The sequence below is a fragment of the Alosa alosa genome, chromosome 12 (assembly GCF_017589495.1).
Source record: "Alosa alosa isolate M-15738 ecotype Scorff River chromosome 12, AALO_Geno_1.1, whole genome shotgun sequence".
Taxonomy (NCBI): Eukaryota; Metazoa; Chordata; class Actinopteri; order Clupeiformes; family Clupeidae; genus Alosa; species Alosa alosa.
This window is the reverse complement of record NC_063200.1, coordinates 20,153,111-20,164,053: the sequence shown is the minus strand read 5'-3', so window position 1 is coordinate 20,164,053 and position 10,943 is coordinate 20,153,111. Positions and strand designations below refer to the sequence as shown.

Below are 10,943 nucleotides of genomic sequence, written 5' to 3'. Positions count from 1 at the left end.
CTACTAAAATGTGGCTATCTGCTAAGAGCAGACACAAGACAAAAAAAAATATTGCACAGCACCCTGCCAAAAAAAAATGGCAGTTTCTACCTATGCATGGCACTTATCCTCTTTCAAACACACACACACACACACACACACACACACACAGGTTTCTTTCTAACAGTCTCCAAGTACGTATGGTTTTCAATTGGCTTTACTTGAACGTCTAGTATGTTTTGGAAGTACAAAAGTAAATCTCTAAGTTATCTGTTATTTACACATGCATCTGGGTGACAAGGGTGGTAGAAAAGAAATACGCGACTGATGTATCAAAAACAAGCCAACAACATCCATAAAAGCTACGCATATTGCCATCGCTTCATTTATAAAAAGCAAACAGAAACGACTATTCAAGACACGTGTGAGTGTGTTTCATTCAATCGACTCAATAAATAAACAAACCAAAACTCCCACGCCCTCAGAGAAGAAAACGCACACGCAAAGCCAAGGCAAGAGTGTGTCTGGGAGTTTTGGATCAACGTCGGAAACACTATTGCATCAAATACATTTTAAACTTTAAAAGGCAGAAGACAAGATCAGTCTGCTACTTTTTTTTTGCTTTTTTTTAAAAAAAAGAACATCAATCACTCCTTGTTCTCATCAGAGGTTGCCACTGGCTACCAAAAAAACACACTCTTGAGAAACAAACTTGGCCACTCTCGATAAAGCACTTCCTGGTTCCTTTCTTGCTCAATACAATACAAGAAGTAAAATGACGTAACAACGCAACACACCCAATAAATATGTTCAACTTTGGTCAACTAGAAAGACAAAAGTAACAAGAGACAAGACAGACAGGGGCTTCCCTGCACCACTCAAAAGAGTACCATTCATTGTATAGTGTACATTAAGAAGGATGTCGACTCCGATGGATGACCATGTGGATACGACGACTGGACTAAGGATGACCTCAGTGTTCTGCCTTGTGGGCGTTGTGTGTAAGAGACAGGCAGGGATGTCCATCCATTTTGTGTCATTTTGTTGTGTCCAGAGACAGGAGTGGTAAATGTTCCACACTGGACTCAAAGCGAATGCTAGATATCCATTATCTGGTTGAGGTTGGTTGACTGGTTGTCCGTAAGCGCAGTCTGATGGGATATATGGGGGACCTTGAGCAGACTGGTGCCAGACGCATTCAGTATAGAGGAGCTGAGATGATGATGTCAAGGACTAAACAGTTTTGTTTGCTTGAATATATGTGTTATGGCTCTCTCTCTTTCTCCAGTCATAGGAGGTGCTCATAGTAAATTGTCAAGTCTGCGGACATGCACACACACACACACACACACACACACACTCCAACGGCTCTGTCGGCTGCATGCCCCAGCACCCACGGGCAGCACTGGTTGGAGCGGAGAGCCGCTGGCCACCTCAGCAGAGTTGCACCACTGCAATGCTGCTTACCCCAGAACTCACTGACGCAATCGACAGCTATCCCTGCTCTCCCTTTCTCCGTCTCTTTCCCCTCACTCACTCTCTCCCTCTTCTCCCCTCTCTCTATTTTCTCCCTCCTTCTCCCCCTTTCTCTCTCTCTCTCTCATGCAATGAGGGTGTGATGTAATGGTTCATATGTGGCAGCTTTTCCCCCCAGACAGTCCTGGCTAACAGATGATCCTCTACGGCAACAATCTACACACACACACAGACGCACTCCTTCTTCACCTAAGAAGAGTAACCCCCACCCTGCCCCCCTAAAACCTCCAACTTTCTCTCCACAAGACTCTCCACCATGCAGACACCTTACACATCACGCAGTACTAACTAACTCTGGGACAGCCCGACCTGCACCGATCAAAGTGAGCGTGTCCAGTGCACCAGAGGGCTATTCCTGTCGTAATTCTTAGTTTGTGCACGTCGTTTTTATTGCCCTCGTTCTGAGCCCTTTGTCCACCCCCTCGTCATACTCTACAGAATCAACACACACTTGCTCTTCTTCTCACACGTAAGACGCGAGTTCAAAAGACTTCACACATAACAGAATGTGCCCGTTCTCTTCTCTAAAATAGTCAACAAACACACGCACTGCTCTCTTCTTCGGAGCATCAATACAGCAGGAGAGGTTAGGCAAAAAGGCAGGCAGATAATACTTGTTTTTTTCCGAATGGCATTCATATTTTGTGTGTGTGTGTGTGTGTGTGTGTGTGTGTGTGTGTGTGTGTGTGCTGTGTGTGTGTGTGTGTGTGTGTGTGTGTCATGGCCGGGGGCAGTGCTACGCAATCCTCTCTCTGGCTGGTGCGGAGCAGCAGGGTTGAAATTGAAAAGAGCATGTAAACGCTGTGGCGAGGGCCGGAGGGAGAAGGTGGGCGCTCCGCTCCCGCGTCACCGAGATACCGACCGCCCTGAACTGCAAACAATCCCGCAGCCATCACAGCTGCACGTCTCGGCCAATCCGGAACGTTCCCCGTGGGTTTCCATCAACGTTGCCACTGGATGTCCACACTAGGTGATGGTGTTGTAGGTGGTGGACTGAACACAGTCACAGTCTCTCTCTTCTCCTGCCACCGCTGAGTCTCAATTAGTTAATCCACAGGAATGAAAGGCCAAGCAGAATGAGGTATTGTCTGCCCAAGGCGGCGGGGGTCGGGGCGGAGCTGTTGTGAGGGTTGTGAGGGTGGTGGGGGTTGGGGGGAGGGTGGGGTAAGAGAGGCAGGGGCAGGGGCAGGGGCAAAAGAGAGCCAAGGGGCAGGTCACAGGGCTGAGAACTGTGTGTACTGTACAGCCAGTCCCCCGTCGTCTCTGGCAAACAAGCCCTGACATCCAGCGCTGCCGTTCCACATGGTTAAGCCCCTCCCCTCCCCGCCCTCGTCCCCCATCTGTCCGTCTCTCTTTTTATGATTCACTCTCTTTCTCTCGTTCTCTTATTCTCTCACTCTACCTGCTTTTTAAGCGCAGCGGAGAGATGACAGAGGAGGTGGTAGAGGAGGGGAAAAAAACCCACTGTGCCCTGAAAACCTGTCGGCAAGATGGAGTATGGAGGTCAGGCTAAACTGCTGAGGAGGACAGGAGCGCTCCGAGGAGAGGAGAGGAGAGTCTCTGATGGGGACGCTGCCTAAATGTCCCAAGGGCAAAAGACACTTCCATAAAACACACAGGTCAGCTCAGTATCATAGAACAACACAGTAACAATGCTAAATAAACACTCAACCTGCAGCAGATGGTTGGTCAGTCAATTGGTCGGCAGAAAAAGTCTCTTTTGTTAAACAGACCACAGTTTAACTAAGACAAGTTGTTGAGTTTTTTTTGTTTTGTTTTTTTTTTTACAAGGAAAAAAAAAGCTTTTTTAGAAGTGTCTTTGTGTGTGTGAGTGTCCACACAAAACACACCACGGAGCAGATCCCATCTGAAACTCTGAAAGAGACAGCAGAGGCTCCTGGAGGACACTGGTCTGGTGCGTGCCAGAAGACAGGGATGAGTCCTTCTGCTCCGTGCCATTCACTCCCACTGTGAGGCAACCATGCGCGGGCACGCAGGACACACACACCTGGGTGATCCTCCACGACCCATCCAGCCAAGATCCATATCCTGCTGCTACTTCTCCTCCTCATCTGATGGTATGGCACACCCATTCGGTCATGTCACTCCATCCCACTTCTTCCATATTAAATGGAAAAAGAAAACATTCCCAACACCACCACTCACTTCATCGTGACGTACACACACACACATATATAGATGGAGGAGGTCATCAGGTGCTGATGGGGGGTGGGGGTGGTGGTGTTGCGGTAGTGGCGGTGGAGGTGGGGGTTGATCGAGGGTCACGACGAACGTTTCAGACGTCACAGGAATGGCGCATGTGCGGCGGTGGTGGAGGCCCCAGAGGTTTCTTGGTGTCCACGCTCTGGGCGCAGAGCGAGCACAGGCGCTTGAGGCCCTTGCGGAAGGCGCTGTTGGACAGGCTGTAGATGAGACAGTTGCAGAAGCTGTTACTGATGGCCAGCCAGGTGGTCAGGAAGGAGGCGCCCGCATGGCGGTAGATGCCCGCGCTCTCCAGCAGGAAGTAGAGGATGTAGGGTAGCCAGAGCAGGTAGAAGACGCTGGTGATGCGGAAGAGCACCGTGGCGTAGCGCTTGTCCGGGCTGCCACCATTTCCGCCGCTGGTTGCCGAGGACGACGCCAGGGAGCAAGGGGTGTGACCGCCACCACCGGTGGCGGGCGGCGTGGGCTCTTGCGGGCCGTATCGGGCGCGCCGCTCGCTGATCTGCCGCGTGTGCTGCCGGCAGATGCGGAAGATGTGCGCGTAGGTGAAGCAGACGGTGAGGGTGGCGGGCGCGTAGAGCGCCGCCATGATGAACGCCGTGAACGCCGGCCGCGTCTCCCAGTGCGCGCACCACTCCACCACGTCGCCGTGGTAGCCCGGCTTGCCCCAGCCGAGGAAGGCGGGCAGGAAGACGAGCGCCGAGTAGATCCAGATGAGCACGATGCAGGCGCGCAGGCGGCACGGCGTCACCAGCGCCGCGTAGGAGAGCGGCCGCGTCACCGCCACGTAGCGCTCCACGCTCACGCACGCCAGCGACGCCATGGACACGCCCTTCAGCACCGACACCATGTAGCCGAAGGCCTTGCAGGTGAGCGCTGGGTCGAGGCCGCCCAGGTGACGTAGCAGCGAGAGGGCTGGGATCAGGCAGCTGACCCCCACCAAGAGGTCGGCGTACGCCATGGTGCGGATGAAAGAGCTCGTGCCGGGCTGCTCGAGCAGCGGCCCGCAGTGGAAGACCAGCAGCACCACCAGGTTGCCGCAGACGATGAGAGCGGTCAGCAACAGGATAACAGTCACCTCCAGCAGGCAGGTGTGGAAGAGGGCAGAGTAGCCCACGTCCAGCAGGCAGAAGGGGGCACCGCCACCAGGGATGCCATCATCACCCAAGCTGCTGTTGGAGCCATTGCCCTCCAACAGGGAGGAGTTCATGGTGTTTGGGTAGGGATGGATGATAGGGGGGATCCAGAGAGGGGGGGGGGGGGGTGTTTGGGGATGGAAGGGTGCAGGGGTGGTGGGGGTGGGGAGTTGCTGAGCAGAAGGCTCAGTTCCACCCTTGGGAGGTGGAGGAGGGGGTGGGGAGGAGTGGGGGGAGCGGACACCTACACGTAGCGTCCATCGTGAGGATGAGGGGTACCTGTGCGAGAGCGACCCACTCTCGGTCAAGTCTTTTAATGTCCGTTCTCTCGCTCTACGTTTCCGCTTCTATTTTTCTCTCTCATCCACACACACCACGCAGGTAGAGCTTGTGATGGATCTCACACACACACACACACACACACACACACACACACACACACACACACACACACACACACACACACCGGGGTGAAGCGGAGGGCTTTAGCTCAAACCCAAATCCCCCGGCACACAATGCACTAGTCCTTCTTTCCCCAGGACGAACCGAACAGCGGAGAGAGAGAGCAGCAGGGGGAGCGAAGGAAAAGGGGAAAACCACAGAAACGACCAGCAAAACCAGCACCGCGACAGCCTGATTTACCAAGTACTCCACCTCATAGTGTGACGAAGCGAAACACACTAAAAGAAAAGGACTAAAAAAAAAAAAAGCCTTCAGCTCGAATTGTAGTCCAAGAGTCCAACGGTAGTCCTACAACTCCCACGATTCAGCATTCTCACAGTCAGTCGCCCGCTCCTTGATCCCCCCCCTGTGCCGCGTCGTCCTCCAGGACGACCAGAAGTGATGCGCTCGCGTCCAGTCCAGACAGAGTCTCTGTGATGAGTGCAGCCAGTGAAGAAGTCAGGTCCAGCCAGCAGCGTGGGTGTGTTCCTCTCTCTCTGTCTGTGTGTGTTTGTGTGTGTGTCGGTCAGAGAGGAAGAGTGTGTGTGATAGAAGATGAAGCAGTAGCGGGCGCGGGGTGATTGGCGTTTGGAGCGGAGCAGAGAGAGGGGGCTCTCCTGAGAGAGGGAGAGAGAGGTGCCCGCGTCTGGAATGGAAATGAAGGGAAAGAGGAGAGCAGCACGATGCAGAAAGAACAAGCCCTCCCTCGCTCTCTCTCTCCTCCTCCCTCTCTCTCTCTCCCTCCTCCTCCCTCTCTCCCCGTCTCTGCCAGGTCCTCCCTCCCTTCTCTCTCACTTTCTCTCCCTCATTATCTCAATCTCTCTCTCCCTCTTGCTCTCTCAGTAACTCATTACCTCCCTCCCTCCCTCCCTCCCTCCGTCTCTCTCTCTCCCTCTCTCCTTCCTCTCTCCTTCCTCTCCTTCCTCTCTCTGCAGCATACTTTGAGGCTCCTCCCACCTCAGGTTCTGGCCAGTGAGCAGCTGCAAGAACACGAGAGTACAGAGAGGCATCCCCCTCCACACACACACACACACACACACACACACACACACACACACACACACACACACACACACACACACACACACACACACAGGCTTGTGCTTCTGTGCATATACCCCCCTCCCACACACACAGAAAAAGCACATGTATAGAAGCAAGCTTTTGTGTACAGTACAGACGGTGTGTGTCCGAATACGGTATATATCACAAAATCTCTTTAAAGTCAGTCATTCTTCCTGAGATGTGGACAAAAATGTATTCTGCAATCCACTCATTCCTATTCAAATAGTCAACACTCTTTGCTCCGAAACCAAAAAAAATATATCTGCCATTCAAAACAATCATCAAAGGCTACAATAACAGACACACAAAAGCATACATACACACACACACACACACACACACACACACACACATTAGTCTCCCTCATTCTCTTCAATACTCCCATACAATTCGTATTTCCCCACAGACACAAAAAGCCTATACAGGCTCTTTGTCTCACCTAAACACATGCTCCCATCCCTCTCTCCCTTCCACACTCACACTCACGCCATCCTCTCCACTCTGCCACACTATTCTAGTGGAGGCCATTGTCCGGGACACATTCTGCGTGTATGAATATCTTATGTGGTGAGCGAGCAGAGCAGTGTTGGGCTGCACTGGGCTGCGCTGTGCTGTGTGCCCTTGATGGGAACTGCAGCACGTGAGGCAGGCAGGCAGGCGGCAGGCAGGGGACAGAATCGCTCTCTCTCTCTCTCTCTCTCTCTCTCTCTCTCTCTCTCTCTCGCTCTCTCTCTCGCTCTCTCACTCCTGCTAAGAGAATCCTTGTGTGCCTGCTTTTCAGCCCGCACAGCAAGAAATATGGAGAATGCCATCATCTTTTTGTCCCGGTTTTTTCTCCTCTCACACCCGCTCTATAGAAAACGTGTGTGTGTGTGTGTGTGTGTGTGTGTGTGTGTGTGTGTGTGTGTGTGTGTGTGTGTGTGTGTGAAAACTTCTTAGCAGGAACTTTCTGAAAACACATTTCACTTTGGCAGCCTTGGACTTTCAATAGGTTAAGGAGTGAGTATGTGATAGTGACTGTATGTATGTGTGCAGCTCAGTGTGTGTGTATGACTGTGTGCACCTTGATGCACCTGCCCCTCAGAGAACTCCGAATGTGTCTGTGTGTGTGTGTGTGTGTGTGTGTGTGTCTGTGTGTGTGTGTGTGTGTGTGTGTGTGTGTGTGTGTGTGTGTCTGTGTGTGTGTGTGTCTGTGTGTCTGTGTTTGTGTGTGTCATTCACTCACACACACACAAATCCAAACTGTTTGTTAAATCCACAGCATACTTCTCTGCCTCTGCTTAAACCTAAACTGGTCCAGAGTCTAATCCCCAACCTTTAACCCAAGACTCCCATATCCTCTTCATGTGCTAGACCCGACACAGACTATTCTTTTAACCACTACCTACCAGTCTGCCAAGCGGACTTGACCCACGTGAAAAAGGCTACACACACAGACATGCACACAAAAACACAACTGGAAACACCCAAACATCTCTTTTTTTTTTGGCTGAACAGAGAGACACACAGACACTCAAAAACACACATACAAACACGCAACATTCCTTTTAACTGGAACCAGGTACAAACAACACACACACAGAACCCCCACAAATCCCTAACCTGTGATAAACACACACCTACACCTTCTGACTGGAAACCCCCACACAAATCAAACACCCACTCACCCATCCCTCCGTTTGGCTAACAGACACACACATACACACACTCTTGCTCTCGCTCTCTCTCTCTCTTTGTCACACACACACAAATCCAAACTGTTTGTTAAATCCACAGCATCAAACCTAAACTGGTCCAGAGTCTAATCCCAACCTTTAACCCAAGACTCCTATATCCTCTTTCAGTGCTAGACCCGACACAGACTATTCTTTAACCACTACTCTACCGTCTGCCAAGCCGGACTTGACCCACGTGAAAAAGGCTACACACAGACATGCACAAAAAACACAACTGGAAACACCCAAAGATTCTTTTTTTTTTTGGCTGAACAGAGAGACACACAGACACTCAAAAACACACATACAAACACGCAACATTCCTTTTAACTGGAACCAGGTACAAACAACACACACACAGAACCCCACAACCCTAACCGCATAAACACACACCTACACCTTCTGACTGGAAACCCCCACACAAATCAAACACCCACTCACCCATCCCTCCGTTTGGCTAACAGACACACACATACACACACTCTTGCTCTCGCTCTCTCTCTCTCTTTGTCACACACACACTCTCTCTCTCACACACACACACACACCCCATTCTCTCCCCTTGGCTGGAGACACATTCCCCTGCCTTCACGCACCTCCTCAGCCTGCCACACGAGGGGCTAAAAATAGATGCGGCTGAAAGGTGGGGAGCAGACAACACCAAACTCATCCATTAGACAGACAGAAGAGAAGGGGAGGAAGAGAGAGAGAGAGGGAGAGAGAGAGAGAGGGAAGAGGGAGAAAAAGGTGTCCAACAGGGGAAGAAGGGAGCAGGAAAGGGAGGGGGAGAGGTGGAGATGAGAGGAAGAATGGGGGAGCAGAAATTTAGGGAAGAGATGCAAGGAGGTGGAGGGGTAGATAGGGGTGGAGGGTAGGAGGAAGGAAGGAGAGAGAGAGAGGTAGAGAAGGAGGAAGCGTTCTTTCAGTCCCCCAGACAATCGGGGGACGAATACCACATCTGCACGCATAGAAATCCTCCTGAGCCCAGTCCAATTATCACCAAGTCTGCAGAGACATGCGCACACACACTCTCTTGCAAACACACTCTCTTGCACACACACACACACACACACCTGGGTACAGCCACCTGACACACACTCTAATACACGAGACACCACACACACATTCACACACACTCTCCCTAACTCAGGCATACACAGACAAAGTTTCCGACAGTCAAATTGGAATTCTGATCACCTCAGTTGTGAGTGTGAGTCCAGTGTGTGTGTGTGTGTGTGTGTGTGTGTGTGTGTGTGTGTGTGTGTGTGTGTGTGTCCATCCAATCACACACTGTGTCTATGGTGCAGTGACTCAGCGAGACAGCTGATTGGCTGAGGATATAGCAGGAAGCAACCGCAAAGGGCAAAAAGGTCTCTCTAGGGGGGTGATGTCAGACCACCTACACAGACATCTCTACCCCCCACCCCACTGTCACTGCATAGTACATCTGTGTAACTGACCTTTGTCCACACACACACAGAAACACATATCATTAACAAGATCACACAGCACACATGTACACACAAACACACCCACATCGGAGTGGCTCTCACTGGACAGTCACATGATTCAAACACAACAGGGAATAGAAATGTGTTCTGACGTTGATTTTAGCATGGCGGCCCACCACGGCAAAATTAATGCCGCCATGGCAGACACACAATTTAGTTGCAGTTGCCTTTTAAATAATCAAAGCATTTCCCATATCATAGCCTATTAGCTCGCAACAACAGCGAAAATTAAACCTGGAGAGTGGATGTCTCTCCGCGGAGACTCCGCTGTTACATTAGATGCACACTCAATTGCGATTCAATGCAGGAAAAGAGCAAAGACTACAGTGTTTCCCATACATTGACTAATCTGTGGCGGGGCGCCACGAAATAAAAATCGGCCGCCACAGATTAATATTCTATGTTTATTTAATTTAATTTAATTTAAATATAAGATCAAATCCTTGCGTTGCCATTGAGCTGCGCTTTTATCATATCAGCCTTTCCTTGCCCCACCGCTCTCTCTAAGTAGCCGCTGCTCCTCCTCTGCATGTGCATTTAACAAAATATTCACGATTGTTGAAGGATTGTTGTTGCCACATAGAAGCATTGCATAGAAGACGTCTGGCTAAATTGCTATTAAATCCGCTTAGCATCTTAACCATACTGCGCAAATTTGTTCAAAACTGCTGCATTGAAGTGAACTCTGCTAAGGTCTTATCACAACATAGTAGGCTACATTGAAGAGACTAAACTAATAGTCTGTAATACTGTTTGGATGTCGAATTTAGCATGCTTAGCCTACTTACAGCTGCTTGTCAATTTCGTTGAAGGGCTCATTTTATTGACTCTGACACTGAATGTTTGCAAAATCCCGATGTAAATGGGAAAGTGTTTTCCAAAATTCAAAAGTGCTTGTCCCAAGGAGAAGTATGAACCTTTATTTTAACTTGTAGAAAACGTTATGAAGAGGGAGGAAGAGGAAGGGAGAAACACTATTAGGCTGAGGCATGCTGGACAGAAAGCACCAAGTCAAAGGTGTTGAAGAGAGAGCAAGAGAGTGAGAGAGAGGGGGGGAGAGGAGGAAGAGAGAGTGAGAGAGAGATGGGGGACAGGAGGAAGAGAGAGTGAGAGAGAGATGGGGGACAGGAGGAAGAGAGAGTGAGAGACAGAGATGGGGGAGAGAAAGAAGAGGGTGTGAGAGGGGAGGAGAGGAGGAAGAGAAGGAGGGGAGAGTGCGGATGAGTGCGAGGGAGAAACAGACGGGGCATTGTAGGAGCCGTTTGTTTTTCTTCACCACGTGAAGCCAGTCAGGGTGTGTGTGTGTGTGTGTGTGTGTGTGTGTGTGTGATGCATCA

At 50.6% G+C, this 10,943-nt stretch overlaps 2 protein-coding genes across 2 annotated transcripts in view; both read right to left on the bottom strand.

Moving 5' to 3' along the window:
* Positions 1–10,943, bottom strand: part of LOC125305058 (rab GTPase-activating protein 1) — a 119,347-nt gene that overhangs the window by 51,794 nt on the left and 56,610 nt on the right. The window lies entirely within an intron of this gene.
* On the bottom strand, positions 2,858–4,948 carry LOC125304767 (probable G-protein coupled receptor 21). The gene has a single exon (XM_048259268.1). It carries the CDS (start codon positions 4,946–4,948, stop codon positions 3,812–3,814), a length of 1,137 nt encoding a protein of 378 aa, XP_048115225.1. The 3' UTR covers positions 2,858–3,811.

Bases quoted from the DNA above. Each gene is read 5' to 3' on its own strand.
- LOC125304767 (XM_048259268.1), bottom strand. From the start codon at position 4,948: ATGAACTCCTCCCTGTTGGAGGGCAATGGCTCCAACAGCAGCTTGGGT.